This window comes from Oncorhynchus gorbuscha, linkage group LG25 (genome assembly GCF_021184085.1).
Source record: "Oncorhynchus gorbuscha isolate QuinsamMale2020 ecotype Even-year linkage group LG25, OgorEven_v1.0, whole genome shotgun sequence".
Classification (NCBI taxonomy): domain Eukaryota; kingdom Metazoa; phylum Chordata; class Actinopteri; order Salmoniformes; family Salmonidae; genus Oncorhynchus; species Oncorhynchus gorbuscha.
The window spans coordinates 40,449,051-40,470,597 of record NC_060197.1 but is presented as its reverse complement, the minus strand read 5'-3'; the positions used below and the strand labels follow the sequence as shown (position 1 = coordinate 40,470,597).

The following is a 21,547-nucleotide window of genomic DNA, read 5'->3' as shown; positions in this document are numbered from 1 at the left end:
TGCTGGTACCCTGTGTATATAGCCCAGTTATCCTGACTCAGTGCTGGTACCCTGTGTATATAGCCCAGTTATCATTACTCAGTGCTGGTACCCTGTGTATATAGCCCAGTTATCATTACTCAGTGCTGGTACCCTGTGTATATAGCCCAGTTATCCTGACTCAGTGCTGGTACCCTGTGTATATAGCCCAGTTATCCTGACTCAGTGCTGGTACCCTGTGTATATAGCCCAGTTATCCTGACTCAGTGCTGGTACCCTGTGTATATAGCCCAGTTATCCTACTCAGTGCTGTTATCCAGACTCAGTGCTGGTACCCTAGCCCAGTTATCCTGACTCAGTGCTGGTACCCTGTGTATATAGCCCAGTTATCCTGACTCAGTGCTGGTACCCTGTGTATGCCCAGTTATCCTGACCAGTGCTGTATATAGCCCAGTTATCCTGACTCAGTGCTGGTACCCTGTGTATATAGCCCAGTTATCCTGACTCAGTGCTGGTACCCTGTGTATATAGCCCAGTTATCCTGACTCAGTGCTGGTACCCTGTGTATATAGCCCAGTTATCCTGACTCAGTGCTGGTACCCTGTGTATATAGCCCAGTTATCCTGACTCAGTGCTGGTACCCTGTGTATATAGCCCAGTTATCCAGACTCATATCCTGACTGTGTATTTAGCCCAGTTATCCCTTGTTATATAGCCCAGTTATCCTTCATATCCTGACTCAGTGCTTCATTTTCACTGTGTATATAGCCCAGTTATCCTGACTCAGTGCTGGTATTTTCATTGTGTATTTATTCCTTGTTATTATTTTTCATTTCATTTTCACATTTTCAGGTGACAAAACTTTAACTGGGTCAATAATTTGTCATCCCTGCCTCCCTCTCTCGCTATCCCTGCATCTCTCTCCATTCTTATCTATCTATCTCTCTATCCATCCATCCCCCTTCCTTCTTCCTTCTTCCCTCCTTCCATTCCTCTCTCACCTCCATTCCCCTCCCTCCCTTTCTCTCTCTCTCTCTCCTTATTCCTTCATTCCTTCCTCCCTCTCTCTATTCCCCCTCTCTCTCTCCACCACTTCCTCCACCCAGGGGAATCAGATTCTAAGCAGTCTGTCTCTGGATGAGTACAAGGCCACTCTGAAGATGATCGAGAGGGCTATTCTGGCTACGGACCTGGCTCTGTACATGAAGTAGGTACAGTGTCACACACAGCTGGGATGCGCACAGAGGGGAACCGTTCAAGTCACATTTTTATGCAGAGTTTTTATTAGAACTTCAATTAAGATTGATGGGCTGTGAAAAATGTCAAGGTGGAAGTTGTATTCAGACCCTATTCATTAGAAGATCTAGTAATAATGTACTAAAGCAGTAATTGACTATATCTCTCTCTATCCTCCCCCCTAACACTTTTTCTATTTTTCACAACTCTCTCTCCTTATCTCCTAATCTCAGCTCTTCTCTCTCTCTCTTTCCCTCCCTCTCCTTGTCTGAAGTGTGGGCGTCTGACTAGACTGCAGGCAGACGGAGAGAAAGATAGATATCAAATTTACTGCCTATCTTTTCAGGAGGAGAGGAGAGTTCTTTGAACTGACCAAGAACAGCCAATTTGTCTGGGACAATGACTATCATAAAGACTTGCTGAGGTTAGTGGACACAATATGCATATACATATTCACCTGGGGACAGCTTGGTTGTGCGTCTTTCAAGGTTGGGATCAATTCTAAATAATAATAATAATAATAATATATGCCATTTAGCAGACGCTTTTATCCAAAGCGACTAGATTCCCGTAGACGTGCAGTCATTGTGCTAATGTTAGTTAGCATTGGCTCGCGTACATCTCCCTCTAACGTCCTTCATACTGGACTCAGAGATATAAACATGGATCCACGAGTTCATCTGACTTTGAGGAAGTAGGAAAAGGGCCTCATTGGCAACATCTCAAAGTATCCCTTTAAAACAGGACAAAGTCTTTATTAGGTGTTAAGCCTATGTTAAAATATGCTTAAAATTATTAGAAGACAAAAACAAAGCGATTGTGATCGTGTTGAATTGTGTTTGGGAAATAAAGATAGACATGGTTTTTAAAAAGGTTGTGGTCATATTTCATTCAGTACAGAAATGTGTAGGAGGCTCAACTTACCCTGTCCCACAGTTCAACTTACCCTGCCCGTCAGTTCAACTTACCCTGTCCCTCAGTTCAACTTACCCTGTCCCTCAGTTCAACCTACCCTGTCCCTCAGTTCAACTTACCCTGTCCCTCAGTTCAACTTACTTACCCTGTCCCGCAGTTCAACTTACCCTGTCCCTCAGTTCAACTTACCCTGTCCCTCAGTTCAACCTACCCTGTCCCTCAGTTCAACTTACCCTGTCCCTCAGTTCAACTTACCCTGTCCCGTAGTTCAACTTACCCTGTCCCTCAGATCAACTTACCCTGTCCCTCAGTTCAACTTACCCTGTCCCTCAGTTCAACTTACCCTGTCCCGCAGTTCAACTTACCCTGTCCCTCAGATCAACTTACCCTGTCCCACAGTTCAACTTACCCTGTCCCTCAGTTCAACTTACCCTGTCCCTCAGTTCAACTTACCCTGTCCCACAGTTCAACTTACCCTGTCCCCATAATATGTTTTCAAACCTCCCACAGTCATGTTTACATGAATTCTGAATATCTACACATCCTGAAATCTATGTAGATAACTTTGTTAGAAACAATATTTCCCTTGATGGAGTGATGCTGAGCGTAATGGCTCAACATAACCCACTCTCTTGCCTTGCTTGTGTATCACCTGCTGTAGGTCCATGCTGATGACTGCATGTGACATCTCTGCCATTACCAAGCCCTGGCCAGTACAGAAGAGAGTAAGTGAAAAGTGGGATCACATTCACTAGCTTCAAGACTCACTTCATAAACTCAACTCTGTTCTTGTTACTGTCTTGTTACTGTGTTCTTGTTACTGCTATCTCCTTTGATATTCTTTCAAATGTTTCATTTTTCACTCACACAGCTCTCATTGTTCTCATCCTTTTTCAGTACCTCTCCATTTTCTTTTCAACCCTTAGATGATGTTCTCTTTCTGTCTCTGTCTCTCTTCTTCTCCTGGTGTCATTTCAACTTCCTTGTGTAAGTCTCTTCCTCCTGTTCCTCATCAAGCTCCCTAGGTGCAATGGAAGGAGAGGTTCTGACAAGTCTCTAACCGTGTGTGTGTTTGTGATCAGAGAGCTCTAGAACTCTTCTTAGAGGAGGATAGACACTCAGCTCTAGATCCAGACTCAGCTCTAGACCCAGACTCAGCTCTAGACCCAGAGTCAGCTCTAGACCCAGAGTCAGCTCTAGACCCAGACTCAGCTCTAGACCCAGAAACCTGTTCTAGAACCAGACTCAGCTCTAGACCCAGAAACCTGTTCTAGACCCAGAAACCTGTTCTAGACCCAGAAACCTGTTCTAGACCGATCCTCTGCTCAGGTCCTCACATAATACATACAGAACTGACAGAGCTGGTGAATACATCTGCACCTCCAGCACACATACACACACATAGGAAATCTGTGCACATACCCACATATAGGAAATTTGTGCACATACACACACACATGGGAAATCTGTGCACGCACATACACACAAATAGGAAATCTGTGCACATACACACACACACACATAGGAAATCTGTGCACACATACACACATAGGAAATCTGTGCACACATACACACATATAGGAAATCTGTGCACACACACACACACACACACACACACACACACACACACACACACACACACACACACACACACACACACACACACACACACACACACACACACACACACACACACACACACACACACACACACACACACACACACACACACACACACACACACACACACACACACACACACACACACACACATAGGAAATCTGTACACATACACACACATGGGGAATATGTGCACACACACACAGGAAATCTGTGCACACACACACAAATCATCTTTCACACACATACAAAGTTTTCATTGAGCTCAGCAGATCTTATTATTAGAGTGGATACTACATCAGCCAAGATTAAATGTACATAAATGTGTCTTCTCCTCCTCTCTCCTTCTCCCCCTTTCTTTCCTCCTCTCCCTGAACCCCCTCCGGCTCTCTAGGCTTAATTACACAGCTCCAATCAGTGTTCTGCAGATGGCTACCACACACACACACACTTCCTTGATTGGGAACCTGAGGTTGTAGTCAATCTTCATCTATCCTTTGTAAAGAGAAAGAGTCCATGAACGCAGTACGGTTGCTGCTCAGTTAGCAGAACTCTCTTTCACTGTTTCTCTCCTGCATTATTCCCATGCTACAAACGACAGGGAACACTTTGTAGGATACTGAGTGCTATTGCAGGGTGTCTGATACAATTGGCCGTGGATATGTGTATCTTTGTCTTCACACAACAGGAGGCTGTCTATCCAACTTGAAACCCCCTGGTCGTATCACCTTCATTGAAACACCGCCGTTCTAATTCCTAGATACCTGCAAAAGACACAAATGTTTAAAAACCCTGGACAACAGATTGTCTAAAGTATTTATTCAGATACAATCATAGGGTTAGAGTCTAACAGACCAGACTTTGTGGCTGTCCAGACTACAAGGTTACTAATCAACCGTGTCCTTTACTCCCAATTGAAACAACATACCACTTGGAGGCCCTTTTAAAAGCTCCCTTTCTTTCTGTCTTGCCTCTCTCCATCTTCTCTTACAGATAGCCAAGTTGGTGGCGACAGAGTTCTTTGAGCAAGGGGACAAGGAGAGAAGAACTCAACATTGAGCCAACAGTAAGCACGTCTTGTTGTTCCCTGCCATCGTTACTGTCTTCTGGTGTCTACTATTATACTATTACACTGCTGCAGTTGATCCATTGTCATTGGAAATCAGGGTTTCGTCAAATTGACTTACAAGGCTCCAAGATTCTGATTTGAATATCTTGGCATGTGCACATGTTGGCTTTGTGCCAAGCCAGGTTTTTACGAGTTGGCAAGCAAAGCCACAGATGTCAATGTGGGAGCAAATTACATTTGGACTTAACTAGGTTTTGTAAAGATGTTTTTCTTTGTAGGATCTGATGAATCGGGACAAGCAGGATAAGATTCCGAGCATGCAGGTGTCGTTCATTGATGCCATCTGCACACAGCTGTATGAGGTGAATGACATGATTTGATTGGTCTTTAATAGTCATGTTTAGGGATCATTTTATTGGCCATATAGCATGTATAGTCCCGTGTAGAGCATGGCACTTGCAACGCTAGGGGTTGTGGGTTCGATGAAGATGTCTGCACTCACTACTAAGTCGCTCTGGATAAGAACGTCTGTTAAATTGAGTTTTTTTTTCTTCGTGTTAATGTATGACATTGACACAAGGGAGGTCCTCTCTCATTCACTTTCTCTCTGTCTGTCTGTCTCTCTCTATCTCTCTCTATCTCTCTGTCTGTCTGTCTGTCTGTCTGTCTGTCTGTCTGTCTGTCTGTCTGTCTGTCTGTCTGTCTGTCTGTCTGTCTGTCTGTCTGTCTGTCTGTCTGTCTGTCTGTCTGTCTGTCTGTCTGTCTCTCTCTGTCTGTCTCTCATTCACTTTCTCGCTGGTCTGTCTCTCTGTCTGTCTCTCATTCACTTTCTCTCTGGTCTGTCTCTCATTCACTTTCTCTCTGGTCCGTCTCTCATTCACTTTCTCGCTGGTCTGTCTCTCATTCACTTTCTCGCTGGTCTGTCTCTCATTCACTTTCTCTCTGGTCTGTCTCTCATTCACTTTCTCTCTGGTCTGTCTCTCATTCACTTTCTCGCTGGTCTGTCTCTCATTCACTTTCTCGCTGGTCTGTCTCTCATTCACTTTCTCGCTGGTCTGTCTCTCTCATTCACTTTCTCTCTGGTCTGTCTCTCATTCACTTTCTCTCTGGTCTGTCTCTCATTCACTTTCTCTCTGGTCTGTCTCTCATTCACTTTCTCGCTGGTCTGTCTCTCATTCACTTTCTCTCTGGTCTGTCTCTCATTCACTTTCTCTCTGGTCTGTCTCTCATTCACTTTCTCGCTGGTCTGTCTCTCATTCACTTTCTCGCTGGTCTGTCTCTCATTCACTTTCTCTCTGGTCTGTCTCTCATTCACTTTCTCGCTGGTCTGTCTCTCATTCACTTTCTCGCTGGTCTGTCTCTCATTCACTTTCTCTCTGGTCTGTCTCTCTGTCTCTCTCTCTGTCTGTCTCTCATTCACTTTCTCTCTGGTCCGTCTCTCATTCACTTTCTCGCTGGTCTGTCTCTCATTCACTTTCTCTCTGGTCTGTCTCTCATTCACTTTCTCTCTGGTCTGTCTCTCATTCACTTTCTCTCTGGTCTGTCTCTCATTCACTTTCTCTCTGGTCTGTCTCTCATTCACTTTCTCTCTGGTCTGTCTCTCATTCACTTCTCTCTGGTCTGTCTGTCTGTCATTCACTTTCTGTCTGGTCTGTCTCTCATTCACTTTCTCTCTGGTCTGTCTCTCATTTACTTTCTCGCTGGTCTGTCTCTCTCATTCACTTTCTCGCTGGTCTGTCTCTCTCATTCACTTTCTCTCTGGTCTGTCTCTCATTCACTTTCTCTCTGGTCTGTCTCTCATTCACTTTCTCTCTGGTCTGTCTCTCATTCACTTTCTCTCTGGTCTGTCTCTCATTCACTTTCTCGCTGGTCTGTCTCTCATTCACTTTCTCTCTGGTCTGTCTCTCTGTCTCTCTCTCTGTCTGTCTCTCATTCACTTTCTCTCTGGTCCGTCTCTCATTCACTTTCTCTCTGGTCTGTCTCTCTCATTCACTTTCTCTCTGGTCTGTCTCTCATTCACTTTCTCTCTGGTCTGTCTCTCATTCACTTTCTCGCTGGTCTGTCTCTCTCATTCACTTTCTCTCTGGTCTGTCTCTCTCATTCACTTTCTCTCTGGTCTGTCTCTCATTCACTTTCTCGCTGGTCTGTCTCTCTCATTCACTTTCTCTCTGGTCTGTCTCTCATTCACTTTCTCTCTGGTCTGTCCCTCATCATTCACTTTCCTCTCTGGTCTGTCTCTCATTCACTTTCTCTCTGGTCTGTCTCTCATTCACTTTCTCGCTGGTCTGTCTCTCATTCACTTTCTCCGCTGGTCTGTCTCTCTCATTCACTTTCTCTCTGGTCTGTCTCTCATTCACTATCCTCTCTGGTCTGTCTCTCATTCACTTTCTCTCTGGTCTGTCTCTCATTCACTTTCTCTCTGGTCTGTCTCTCATTCACTTTCTCTCTGGTCTGTCCCTCCATTCACTTTCTCTCTGGTCTGTCTCTCATTCACTTTCTCTGGTCTGTCTCTCATTCACTTTCCATCTCTGGTCTGTCTCTCATTCACTTTCTCGCTGGTCTGTCTCTCTCATTCACTTTCTCTCTGGTCTGTCCCTCATTCACTTTCTCCTGGTCTGTCCCTCTCTCATTCACTTTCTCTCTGGTCTGTCTCTCATTCACTTTCTCTCTGGTCTGTCTCTCATTCACTTTCTCGCTGGTCTGTCCCTCTCATTCACTATCCCTCCATCTGGTCTGTCTCTCATTCACTATCCCTCGCTGGTCTGTCTCTCTCATTCACTTCCCTCTCTGGTCTGTCTCTCTCATTCACTATCCCTCCATCATCTGGTCTGTCTCTCATTCACTATCCCTCCATGGTCTGTCTCTCCATTCACTATCCCTCCATCTGGTCTGTCTCTCATTCACTTTCTCTCTGGTCTGTCTCTCATTCACTTTCTCTCTGGTCTGTCTCTCATTCACTTTTCTCTGGTCTGTCTCTCATTCACTTTCTCTCTGGTCTGTGCCTGTGGCATTCACTTTCTCTCTGGTCTGTCTCTCATTCACTTTCTCGCTGGTCTGTCTCTCTCATTCACTTTCTCTCTGGTCTGTCTCTCATTCACTTTCTCTCTGGTCTGTCTCTCATTCACTTTCTCTCTGGTCTGTCTCTCATTCACTTTCTCGCTGGTCTGTCTCTCATTCACTTTCTCTCTGGTCTGTCTCTCTCGCTCTCTCTCTGTCTGTCTGTCTGTCTGTCTCTCTCTCTATATATATTTATTTGTTATATATATTTATTCTATACTCTGTCTGTCTGTCTGAACATCAGACCCTGGCCAGTATGTCTGAGTCCTGTTCCCCACTATTTTTCGAGGCCAAAGCTGCCAGAAGAACAGACAGAATCCTGGAAGATTCTGGCTGAACAGGGCAAAAAAGCCGTTTTTCTTCAACGGAGCTGGTGTAGACCTGTTCAACGTCTCCTCCACCCCACTATCCCTCCATCATCCCCACTATCCCTCCATCATCCCCACTATCCCTCCATCATCCCCACTATCCCTCCATCATCCCCACTATCCCTCCATCATCCCCACTATCCCTCCACCCCCACTATCCCTCCATCATCCCCACTATCCCTCCATCCACACTATCCCTCCATCATCCCCACTACCCTCCATCATCCCCACTATCCCTCCATCATCCCCACTATGGACCCTCCACCCCACTATCCCTCCACCCCCACTATCCTCTCCATCATCCCCACTATCCCTCCTGTCCCCCACTATCCCTCCATCATCCCCACTATCCCTCCATCATCCCCACTATCCCTCCACCCCCACTATCCCTCCATCATCCCCACTATCCATCCATCCCCACTATCCCTCCATCCCACTATCCCTCCATCATCCCCACTATCCCTCCATCCCCACTATCCCCCTCCATCTCCACTATCCCTCCATCCCCACTATCCCTCCATCCCCACTATCCCTCCATCATCCCCACTATCCCTCCACCCCCACTATCCCTCCATCATCCCCACTATCCCTCCATCATCCCCACTATCCCTCCATCCCCACTATCCCTCCATCATCCCCACTATCCCCCCATCATCCCCACTATCCCTCCATCCCCACTATCCCTCCATCCCCACTATCCCTCCATCATCCCCACTATCCCTCCATCCCCACTGTCCCTCCATCATCCCCACTATCCCTCCATCATCCCCACTATCCCTCCACCCCCACTATCCCTCCATCCCCACTATCCCTCCACCCCCACTATCCCTCCATCATCCCCACTATCCCTCCATCCCCACTATCCCTCCATCATCTCCACTATCCCTCCACCCCCACTATCCCTCCACCCCACTATCCCTCCATCCCCACTATCCCTCCACCCTCACTATCCCTCCATCATCCCCACTATCCCTCCACCCCCACTATCCCTCCATCATCCCCACTATCCCTCCATCCCCACTATCCCTCCATCCCCACTATCCCTCCAACCCCACTATCCCTCCATCTCCACTATCCCTCCATCTCCACTATCCCTCCATCTCCACTATCCCTCCATCTCCACTATCCCTCCACCACCCTGAGAAGACAACATCAACACTAAGCTATATTTATTACCATAGTCTTTCTTTTTATTTTTGTGCACAAAGTCGACTTGCTACATGAAGGAGGAGTCACTATATTATATCTCTCACAGTCGGAGGAAGAACACTGAAGGTGTGCGTGTGCCTGTGGCGTGTGCCTGTGGCTACTATCGGCCTACTGAGCACCAAGGGATCAATATGCCACCAGAGAAAAGACAGACCTGGGTTCAAATATTATTTGAAATCTCTCAAAGATTTTGAGCCCGTCTGGAGTGCCAGATGGTCGGGCAGGATTTGTACTTTTGAGACTATTGGTTTCTGCATTGGTTTCTGTTGTACCAGGCAGCTCAATGAAAGATTACAAATACTATTTGAACCCAGGTCTTAGCTCATTGCGATGGCTGGAATGGAATCAATGTAACGGTATAGATACAACATACTTTTACCCACCATAAGCTTGTTAGTAATAGCAGTGCAAACTCACACACCACACACTCACAACACAAAGGTTTTGAGAGAACGTTCATCTTACGTAACGATCACTTGTCTTACCTATTGCATATTTATTTGTTTTATATATTTATTCTATACTGTAAGGTCAAGTTTCATGTTGAGAACACACACGTCTCTGCTGTGAAAACTTTCCTGGACCATCCATTCACCCGTGTATTTTTACGCATTGAGCCAAAGACTTGACGTGTGTTCTAGAAGATTCCACTGCCATCCTGTGATATGATAGGTGTGATTCACATTTCCAAAATAACCCGTTTTGTATGTACAGCAGAGGAGGCTGGTGGGAGGAGCTACGGGAGGACGGGCTCCTTGTAATGGCTGGAATGGAATTACTGGAACGGCATCAAACACATAGAAATCACGTCTGACTCCATTCCAGCCATTACAACGAGCCCGTCCTCCCTCCTATATCTCGTCCCAACAGCCTCCTCTGATGCAAAGATGACCCCACCCGTAGTCCCCCATAATGGACCAGCTCCCTGTCCTCCCCATAGTCCCTCATAATGGACCAGCTCCCTGACCCCCCCGTAGTCCCTCATAATGGACCAGCTCCCTGACCCCCCCGTAGTCCCCATAATGGACCAGCTCCCTGTCCTCCCCATAGTCCCTCATAATGGACCAGCTCCCTGTCCCCCATAATGGACCAGCTCCCTGACCCCCCCGTAGTCCCTCATAATGGACCAGCCCCTGACCCCCCCGTAGTCCCTCATAATGGACCAGCTCCCTGTCACCCCCGTAGTCCCTCATAATGGACCAGCTCCCTGACCCCCCCGTAGACCATCATAATGGACCAGCTCCCTGTCCCCCCGTAGTCCCTCATAATGGACCAGCTCCCTGACCCCCCCCGTAGTCCCCTCATAATGGACCAGCCCCTGACCCCCCGTAGTCCCTCATAATGGACCAGCTCCCTGTCACCCCGTAGTCCCTCATAATGGACCAGCTCCCTGACCCCCCCATAGTCCCCCATAATGGACCAGCTCCCTTTCTGATGTTCCCTTCTTAAACATGGTTAATGTGTACGGCCGGGCCGGGGCATCTTTAGAGTTGAAAGGAGCACTTGACCCCCGAAGCCTAAAATATATTTGCACCTTAAGGTCCTTTGCATTTCATACAAAACAATACTCTTTCTCATGGAAAATGGGATTCATTCGTTTTTATATTCTTTCCAATACAGGACTGCTAAACCACCCACTCACCTTTCTGTTAGAAAATCACTTTTTCCATTTCCCAAACCTCTTAAATTCACACATAATATACTATAGTAGTTGTTACGTACAGACATGTGGACTGTATCACTGTCATTCACGTGGAACTGAACTTAACCTTGTCCGAACTGAAGCACTTTTCTCATTGCAGATGTATGTGGTTCCTGTGGTTGTATTGTGTACTTAAAGAAGTCTCCGTAACTGTATACTTGTCCCTGTGCTTTGGTGTCTGATTGGTCAAAACAGATCATGTGTTGCTTCTCCACCAATGATAGACCCGTGTGTTGCATGTGAAGGCACGGCACCTATAAAGATGACTATGAACAGCCACAGTATAGAGGTCACAGGACCTGTTGGTTGTTAGTGGAGGCTGAGGTGATGACATTCAGAAAGGGTTTCTCCTATAGAAAGAGATTAGACTCCCCCCCCCATTGACTGATGAACACTGTGAGACAAGTTGAATGGTAACATCCCATTAAAAGGATACTGCTTGTTATCTTTGTGCTCTCGTCATCTGTGCAAACTTTGGATATAACGTCACACTGGTCTAAATAACCGTTCATTTTACATGTAGAGATAGATGGTGGATATCCACCCGGGACTGAAACCCGGGTTACGTCGCCACCGTCTGGTCCATCGCAGTGGTGAAACACGGACTTGGTCTAAATAACCATTCATTTTACATGTAGAGATAGATGGTGGATATCCACCCGGGACTGAAACCCGGGTTACGTCGCCACCGTCTGGTCCATCGCAGTGGTGAAACACGGACTTGGTCTAAATAACCATTCATTTTACATGTAGAGATAGATGGTGGATATCCACCCGGGACTGAAACCCGGGTTACGCCGCCACCGTCTGGTCCATCGCAGTGGTGAAACACGGACTTGGTCTAAATAACCATTCATTTTACATGTAGAGATAGATGGTGGATATCCACCCGGACTGAAACCCGGGTTACGTCGCCACCATCTGGTCCATCGCAGTGGTGAAACACGGACTTGGTCTAAATAACCATTCATTTTACATGTAGAGATAGATGGTGGATATCCACCCGGGACTGAAACCCGGGTTACGTCGCCACCGTCTGGTCCATCGCAGTGGTGAAACACGGACTTGATGATCAAATGGAAACGTTTATATATTGTAGGAACATTTCTTAAAAATACAACACACAAAACACTAGCTTCTAAAACAGCGAGGCTCAAGTACTGGATAGATCACAAGGTAGAGTTCAGAAGGAAGTAAATGCATTGGACCAAAAGAGATCGGTGACCATTGACAGGCAATATATTTACATCAAAGCAGTGAGTCAGGAAGAACAAGGCCTCCCCAATACACAGAGAAAATGACACGACAGAATAATCAGTATAAAGGACTTTAGATATACAGGCAGAGATATGAGAGGTGGAGGTAGGAAAGGGTAAGCGTAGTATGTATTATCTCATTGCCATTGTGCGCGTTTGAGATGGCAGTCGGCGACTGCAGACTGGCTGACCTACAAATCACATTGGATCCTAAATTACTATGGATTATGATTTGTAGATCGATTGTAGTCCATCTCCAACGTTCCTTTTTTGTACTCGGCAGGAAAGATGTGGCATTGAGCGATAACTATGTACAGGGGGCGGCAGGTTAGAGGTCAAGGCTCTAGGCTGAGTTGGCCCTCTTGTAGGCCACCATGCTGTTGACCTTGTGGATGGAGGTGGTGAAGGAACGCAGACGAACCTCCTCCGATTGGTCGATGATCTGGGGGCCCGACTCCTCCCATTTGTCGGGCACCTCTAGGTCCTTGTCGGTGTAAACGAGGAGGTCAAAGGCACCTGGTGAGAGGGGTTAAAATTCAGGGGTTATCAAGGCGCATCAAGAACATTTCTGTTAAGAAGAATATGTGCCGGTCAAACGTCCGACCAGATTTTAGAAGATAAAATAGAAATCCATTTAATGCAGTCACTTTATGTGCCCATAAACACTGAAGAGAGGAATGAGCCTTCCAGGTGAACATTAGCTTATTGCACATCTCCCTCCATCTGGCTTGTCATTATCCTTAGTTTCAGTGTTTAGGACAGAATATTTATTTTCCCACTTGTCGATGCCTCCATCCTTGGTACAGTAGCTAGTAAAACTAACTAGCTAGATTTGTTTTTTTATAAAATATAAAATAAAAAAAGGTAACGACTTGAGGAAGATCGCTTTATCTAAATAATCCTCCTGGGTGTATGGCGTCTGGAAATGATCTTCTAGGGAGATGAATCTAGCAAAACGTCTGGAAATGATCTTTTAGGGAGATGAATCTAGCAAAACGTCATAAAATACCAGGACACTTCCCGCCTGTAAACAACTGTCTGTCACGAACACAATAGGCGGGAACACTTGCAGTCAGGTACAAATTGATAGAATGTTGCAGGTTGCTAAGTCAAGCTCCAGACAGACAGGCAGGGAGAGTAGAGAGCTTATTTGATTGAAAGACAACCTGAACCAACCTCTCTGCACGGAAAAACTGATTTATAAAATGTTTTTTATTTTCATCGGGATATTTGCTTGGCAACAAAGTGTCCAGAAATGTGCTTATTGGTTGGCTTTTATGTTTGTTTTTTTATTGGCCAAAAGCAGGCCCTTAACTGCCAATGGAAACACTGGTTCTCACACACACACACACTACTCACAGGCAGTCTCCAGCAGGGGTAGGAAGGTGACAGTGGCGGTGATCTGTCTGATGACTGAGCGAATCTCGTCCTGGATGGACTTGATGGACTTCTCCCTGGGAGCGCTGAGAGAAGAGACACACAAAGGCCGTCACATGTTTGTGTGTTTGTGGTGGTCAGGTACCACTGCTGCTGAAGTATCCTACCGTACCTGATCTCCTTGGCACTCTTGTCACACTCAATGTCAAACTGCCACCGTTCCAGCACCTCACTAGTCTCCAGACATGTGATAACAAGGACTAGCTTCTGCACTGTGCAGTCAAACAGCCACTCTGCAACACAGAGACACAAGTCAGTCAAACAGCCACTCTGCAACACAGAGACACAAGTCAGTCAAACAGCCACTCTGCAACACAGAGACACAAGTCAGTCAAACAGCCACTCTGTAACACAGAGACACAAGTCTCTACAGCAGAAACAGAAATACTGGCATCTCTGAGGGAACGAAAACATTGATCAAAATTGAGAAAATCAACACAGTAAGTTGTGAAATATAACACCTCAGTTGACGTTGTGAGAAATAACATAGGGTTAATAGCCACACAAGTGACTGGAGCAAAGGTTAGATCGTCCTGCTATAAAGTGTCTGTCAGTGTTGACCTCTGCCCCCCCCCATTTATTAGAACGTTCTGCGCATGTGCGTTACATTCAACCGAGTTTATTTCATACTGCACCTTTGAGCTGTGACACAACGTTGGTCAGGTAGTTCTTCAGCTTGGTGTCAGTGGTGAGTTGAAGGCTCATGTCATACTGGGCGACTCGGGAGAACGTCTCCGGTGGGTAGAGTCCTCGCTGGTACAGGATACTGTTGATCCCGAATGCTACAGGATAACATAACATAATATAACATAACGTTAGGTGGTTAGCTAGTTAACTAGTAACACTATTGTCTCAATGCATAAAGGGGCACAATTACACACGTATGGATATATTAGCATAGCAAACTCACATGTAAGGACATACATATTACTTATCGTCATGGAAAATACGGATGCGATGGTTGTAACAACGTTAGATGGCTAGCTTCCGCAGAGAAAACCATCGCCGTGTTCAAGTCGCATGCCTTTCCTTTCTGATCGGGCGAAAATAAAGCAAAAGTCGGTGAAATACTTACAGAAAAACTCGGCCACAAGCTCAGCGCTGCCTTTCAGGGTAATGCCTTTCAGTGTGCTCGTCATCTTTGCACGTTTGAGTTATATCCTTTTGTTGTATTGTATTTTCTTCTCGGTCAGATTTATTTTTCCACCCGCCGCCAAGGTTTGAAATGTGCAGGTCATTGAACTTCCGCGCATGCGTAACCCACCGAGCCAGTTTACAACCCCGCAATGTTGCGTCTCTGACGCCAGAGGGCGGTGTTGTGCCAGACCTGGAGATTTACAATCTGCTGATCATTCTTAAGGATTCTATTATAAAAGTAGTCTCCAGACCGCATAGTATGTTACGATAAGTACAAGCTTTTCTAATCTTACATACTCAACCGTCCTACGCTTTCTAATATTCATACTCTATTACAACAGTGTTATCTACAGTAAGGATGGGTCACTGGCGGCCCCCCTTTTTGTGGGCCTGCAGACCAATTCAAAACGTACTGTGGAGAGTTAGAATAATAAAATACATTGGGGCAAATTCGAAATTTGTTTTTGCATCCGCAGTCACTCGATTAGCCCATGTCAGTCATTTTTTTTTCAATTTGTAAGTTAGTCTAGCGGACAGCTATCTAAACTTGTAGTAAGCATGGTGGAATTACTGACCAGGGTGGGGCCCATTTATCATCAGTTATCATATTAAAAACAGCAAACATTTGCCTCCACCCTATGCAAAAATGTGTAGAATTGCAGGAAATGAACTGTTAAACTGCTAATGTTTCTCCAGGCCCTGTGGTCAAACTGTAGAATTACTGCAATCTTGCTTTAAAACAGCAACAGTTTCTCCAGGCCCTGTGGTCAAACTGTAGAATTACTGCAATCTTGCTTTAAAACAGCAACAGTTTCTCCAGGCCCTGTGGTCAAACTTAGAATTACTGCAATCTTGCTTTAAAACAGCAACAGTTTCTCCAGGCCCTGTGGTCAAACTGTGTAGAATTACTGCAATCTTGCTTTAAAACAGCAACAGTTTCTCCAGGCCCTGTGGTCAAACTGTGTAGAATTACTGCAATCTTGCTTTAAAACAGCAACAGTTTCTCCAGGCCCTGTGGTCAAACTGTGTAGAATACTGCAATCTTGCTTTAAAACGGCAACAGTTTCTCCAGGCCCTGTGGTCTTGCAATCTTTAAAACAGCAACAGTTTCTCCAGGCCCTGTGGTCAAACTGTGTAGAATTACTGCAATCTTGTTTTAAAACAGCAACAGTTTCTCCAGGCCCTGTGGTCAAACTGTGTAGAATTACTGCAATCTTGCTTTAAAGCAGCAACAGTTTCTCCAGGCCCTGTGGTCAAACTGTGTATAATTACTGCAATCTTGCTTTAAAACGGCAACAGTTTCTCCAGGCCCTGTGGTCAAACTGTGTGGAATTACTGCAATCTTGCTTTAAAACGGCAACAGTTTCTTCAGGCTCTGTGGTCAAACTGTGTAGAATTACTGCAATCTTGTTTTAAAACAGCAACAGTTTCTCCAGGCCCTGTGGTCAAACTGTGTAGAATTACTGCAATCTTGCTTTAAAACAGCAACAGTTTCTCCAGGCCCTGTGGTCAAACTGTGTAGAATTACTGCAATCTTGCTTTAAAACAGCAACAGTTTCTCCAGGCCCTGTGGTCAAACTGTGTAGAATTACTGCAATCTTGCTTTAAAACAGCAACAGTTTCTCCAGGCCCTGTGGTCAAACTGTGTATAATTACTGCAATCTTGTTTTAAAACAGCAACAGTTTCTCCAGGCCCTGTGGTCAAACTGTGTATAATTACTGCAATCTTGCTTTAAAACGGCAACAGTTTCTCCAGGCCCTGTGGTCAAACTGTGTGGAATTACTGCAATCTTGCTTTAAAACGGCAACAGTTTCTTCAGGCTCTGTGGTCAAACTGTGTAGAATTACTGCAATCTTGTTTTAAAACAGCAACAGTTTCTCCAGGCCCTGTGGTCAAACTGTGTAGAATTACTGCAATCTTGCTTTAAAACAGCAACAGTTTCTCCAGGCCCTGTGGTCAAACTGTGTATAATTACTGCAATCTTGCTTTAAAACAGCAACAGTTTCCCCAGGCCCTGTGGTCAAACTGTGTAGAATTACTGCAATCTTGTTTTAAAACAGCAACAGTTTCTCCAGGCCCTGTGGTCAAACTGTGTAGAATTACTGCAATCTTGCTTTAAAACAGCAACTGTTTCTCCAGCCCCTGTGGTCAAACTGTGTAGAATTGCAGCAATTTTTTAAATGTTATTTTGTATGGATTTGGGTACGCGGACCCTCACGATGAGTTCTGTTTTTTTTGTGGCCCTCTCCCACAAGTTGCCCAATCCCTGATCTACAAATATAGGCCCCCTGGGAAAAAGATACGACTTTCTTCTGAGGGATAATAATGCTGCTACTGTTATTTTTGAATCTGAAAGGATCCCTTTACCCTGTTCTCAGCTGCATGCTTTTGAGCACCACTTTCAGTTTAGTTTTTTAACACTTTAGATATTAGCTACAAGATGCCGTCAAGTGAAAGACCATATGTGCAACAGTCATACATTTTTCCAGCGATAACTATCATCTGCCAGATTTCATGACACTGTTGAGGAATAATGTCACACCTGCATGTGGTGCCACTCCTGCTGTTGTCTATGGAAAGCACTTGCTCTTTCCTGCCAACAGTACTGCAGGAAACCTATACAGGATGTAAGCCCAACAGTGAAGTCACCTGTTGCACAGTATTCACACATTGGCCATTACCACAGGTCTTTCCTCTAACGCAGGCTTGATGTTCTCATTCATCATCCTTTTCAACTGTTATGAACTTTCTTTGAACGTCAATACAAGGGAATAGAATACAAAAGCCCAAATCAACTGGTCCGGTCATTTGGTCACGAAAAGCACCTGGCCCTATACTAAGAAGTCTGCCATTTTGAAACTACACCAGTAAATAGTTTTTTTTTCTCAACCGACCTGCAATGCAATAAAGTCCTTCTCACAGTTCTGTATTATTCTGGACGGTCTCTGCTTTAAATGAGCAAATATTGGAAACCTTTCCATTGCCCATAACAAACAAAAGGGATCGGTGGTCGTCTCTCTGGGCTTTAACAACAGTATTGACCAAGTGGTGCTCAAGTTCCAATCCTAAACCATTGAATAACCAACCAAATGGCTGTCATGTTATCAATCTAACTGTTCAATAGATTTCTCCAAGAACCTCAGCACCACTGTTACATTTCACAGGAGAGACCGTGGTGACCCTCTCAAGAGTTATACTATTTCACAGGAGAGACTGTGGTGACCCTCTCAAGAGTTATACTATTTCACAGGAGAGACTGTGGTGACCCTCTCAGGAGTTATACTATTTCACAGGAGAGACTGTGGTGACCCTCTCAGGAGTTATACTATTTCACAGGAGAGACTGTGGTGACCCTCTCGGGAGTTATACTATTTCACAGGAGAGACTGTGGTGACCCTCTCGGGAGTTATACTATTTCACAGGAGAGACTGTGGTGACCCTCTCGGGAGTTATACTATTTCACAGGAGAGACTGTGGTGACCCTCTCGGGAGTTATACTATTTCACAGGAGAGACTGTGGTGACCCTCTCGGGAGTTATACTATTTCACAGGAGAGACCGTGGTGACCCTCTCAGGAGTTATACTATTTCACAGGAGAGACTGTGGTGACCCTCTCGGGAGTTATACTATTTCACAGGAGAGACTGTGGTGACCCTCTCAGGAGTTATACTATTTCACAGAACAAAGTGTAAAGAGTTGCCCTTTGCTTCTTTCGTTTCTGGTGTCAGCAAGTCTTTGAAATGGCTTACGTGTGTTAAGTGAATGTTCCTATAGCGTATAGCCTACCACCAGGCCTAAATTACTAACACTTTATCGTTGTAGAAATATCACTGCACACTCATGTTCTCACACGCAGAAACATAGCATTATAACAACATAATTCAGGTATAATTACTCACCTTTCACATGCAAACATTTATATGCAAATGTTCTCGAAGTAAGTATTATTAAATACTACACTGAACAGAAATATAAATGTAAAATGTTGGTTCCATGTTGAGCTGAAATAAAAGATCCCACAAATGTTTAATGTGCACAAAAAGCTTATTTCTCTCAAATGTTGCGCACAAATTTGTTTACATTCCTGTTAGTGAGCATTTCTCATTTGCCAACATACAGTTGAAGTCGGAAGTTTAAATACGCTTAGGTTGGAGTCATTAAAACTAGTTTTTCAACCACTCCACAAATTTCTTCTTAACAAACTATAGTTTTGGAAAGTTGGTTAGGACATCTACTTCGTGCATGACACAAGTCATTTTTCCAACCATTGTTTACAGACAGATTATTTCACTTATAATTCACTGTATCACAATTCCAGTGGGTCAGAAGTTTACATACACTAAGTTGACTGTACCTTTAAACAGCTTGGAAAATTCCAAAAAATGATGTCATGGCTTTAGAAGCTTCTGATAGGCTAATTGACATCATTTGAGCCAATTGGAGGCGTACCTGTGGATGTATTTCAAGGCCTAACTTCAAACTCAGTGCCTCTTTGCTTGACTTCATGGGAAAATCAAAAGAAAGCCAAGACCTCAGAAAAAAATTGTAGACCTTCATAAGACTGGCTCATCCTTGGGAGCAATTTCCAAACGCCTGAAGGTACCACGTTCATCTTTACAAACAATAAATAGTGTTGCAAGTATAAACACCATGGGCCCACGCAGCCGTCATACCGCTCAGGAAGCATTCTGTCTCCTAGAGATGAATGTACTTTGGTGCGAAAATTGCAAATCAATCCCAAAACAACAGCAAAGGACCTTGTGAAGATGCTGTAGGAAACAGGTACAAAAGTATCTAAATCCACAGTAAAACAAGTCTTAGATCGACATAATCTGAAAGGCCGCTGAGCAAAGAAGAAGCCACTGCTCCAAACCGCCATAAAAAAGCCAGACTACGGTTTGCAACTGCACATGGGGACAAAGATCGTACCATTTGGAGAAATGTCCTCTGGTTTGATGAAACAAAAATAGAACTGTTTTGGCCAAAATGACCATCATTATGTTTGGAGGAAAAAGAGGGAGACTTGCAAGCCGAAGAACACCCTCCCAACCGTGAAGCGTGTCAGCATCATGTTGTGGGGGTACTTTGCTGCAGGAAGGACTGGTGCACTTCACAAAATAGATGGCATCATGAGGAATGACAATTATGTAGATATATTGAAGCAACATCTCAAGACATCAGTCAGGAAGTTAAAGCTTGGTCGCAAATGGGTATTCCAAATGGACAATGACCCCAAGCATACTTCCAAAGTTGTGGCAAAATGGCTTAAGGTCAACAAAGTCAAGGTATTGGAGTGGGCATCACAAAGCCCTGACCTCATCCTATAGAAAATGTGTGGGCAGAACTGAAAAAGCGCGTGCGAGCAGGGAGGCCTACAAACCTGACTCAGTTACACCAGCTCTGTCAGGAGGAATGGCCCAAAATTCACCCAACTTTTTGTGGGAAGCTTGTGGAAGGCTACCCAAAACGTTTGACCCAAGTTAAACAATTTAAAGGCAATGCTACCAAATACTAATTGAGTGTATGTAAACGTCTGACCCACTGGGAATGTGATGAAAGAAATAAAAGCTGAAATAAATCATTCTCTCTACTATAATTCTGACATTTGACATTCTTAAAATAAAGTGGTGATCCTAACTGACCTAAGACAGGGAATGTTTTACTAGGATTAAATGTCAGGAATTGTGAAAAACTGACTTTAAATGTATTTGGCTAAGGTGTATGTAAACTTCCGACTTCAACTGTAATCCATCCACCTGACAGGTATGGCATATCAAGAAGCTGGGGAAAATAGAAAGACACTCTAAAATTTGCTACAGATGTCTCAAGATTTGAGGGAGCGTGCAACTGGCATGCTGACTACAGGTATGTCTACTAGAGCGGTTGCCAGATAATTGAATGTTCATTTCTCTACCATAAGCCGCCTAAAACGTTGTTTTAGAGAATTTGACAGTATGTCCAATAGGCCTCCCAACTGCAAACCACGTATAATCACGCAAGCCCAGGACCTCCACATCCGGCTTCTTCACCTGCGGGACTGTCTGAGACCAGCCACCCGGACAGCTGATGAAACTGTGGGTTTGAACAACCAAATAATTTCTGCACAAACTGTCAGAAACCGTCTCAGGGAAGCACATCTCGTCATCCTGAGAAAAAAAAATCCTCACCACTGCAGTTGTGCAAATGCTCACCTTCGATGGCCAACTGTTAAATAGTTAAATAAAGGTTAAATAAAATGTTATTTAAAAAAATGCATTTTATTGATTTGAATGCATAGAAACATTGCGGAGATCCTGGGGCCCGTTGTCGTGCCATTCATCCACCTCCATCACCTCATGTTTCAGCATGATAATGCACAGAGATCCTGAGGCCCGTTGTCGCGCCATTCATCCACCTCCATCACCTCATGTTTCAGCATGATAATGCACAGAGATCCTGAGGCCCGTTGTCGTGCCATTCATCCACCTCCATCACCTCATGTTTCAGCATGATAATGCATGCCCCATGTCGCAAGGATCTGTACACAATTCATGGAAGCAGAAAATGTCCCAGTTCAGACAG

The 21,547-nt window shown here is 44.8% G+C and overlaps 3 protein-coding genes and 1 long non-coding RNA gene across 4 annotated transcripts in view; 2 read left to right on the top strand and 2 right to left on the bottom strand.

Moving 5' to 3' along the window:
• Positions 1-21,547, bottom strand: part of LOC124014474 (tripartite motif-containing protein 14-like) — a 435,501-nt gene that overhangs the window by 2,343 nt on the left and 411,611 nt on the right. The window lies entirely within an intron of this gene.
• Positions 1-21,547, top strand: part of sorcs2 (sortilin-related VPS10 domain containing receptor 2) — a 606,252-nt gene that overhangs the window by 446,960 nt on the left and 137,745 nt on the right. The window lies entirely within an intron of this gene.
• LOC124014478 lies at positions 4,792-8,156 on the top strand. The gene is made up of 3 exons (XR_006835030.1): positions 4,792-4,816; positions 5,098-5,181; positions 8,121-8,156. It is a non-coding gene; the product is annotated as an uncharacterized LOC124014478 (long non-coding RNA).
• Positions 12,221-15,101, bottom strand: LOC124014475 (mitotic spindle assembly checkpoint protein MAD2A-like). The gene is made up of 5 exons (XM_046329538.1): positions 14,924-15,101; positions 14,484-14,630; positions 13,961-14,081; positions 13,771-13,874; positions 12,221-12,927 (listed from the first exon to the last, which is right to left on the bottom strand). The coding sequence occupies exons 1-5, from the start codon at positions 14,985-14,987 to the stop codon at positions 12,755-12,757; spliced, it is 609 nt and encodes a 202-aa protein (XP_046185494.1). The 5' UTR covers positions 14,988-15,101; the 3' UTR covers positions 12,221-12,754.

What these genes read in the sequence shown, in the direction of transcription:
- LOC124014475 (XM_046329538.1), bottom strand. Translation starts at nt 14,987, where the DNA reads ATGACGAGCACACTGAAAGGCATTACCCTGAAAGGCAGCGCTGAGCTT. An exon ending in GCTTGTGGCCGAGTTTTTCT is followed by an intron (nt 14,631 to 14,923) that starts GTAAGTATTTCA and finishes GTTATCCTGTAG; the next exon opens with CATTCGGGATCAACAGTATC. An exon ending in ACCCCTGCTGGAGACTGCCT is followed by an intron (nt 12,928 to 13,770) that starts GTGAGTAGTGTG and finishes CCCTCTCACCAG; the next exon opens with GTGCCTTTGACCTCCTCGTT.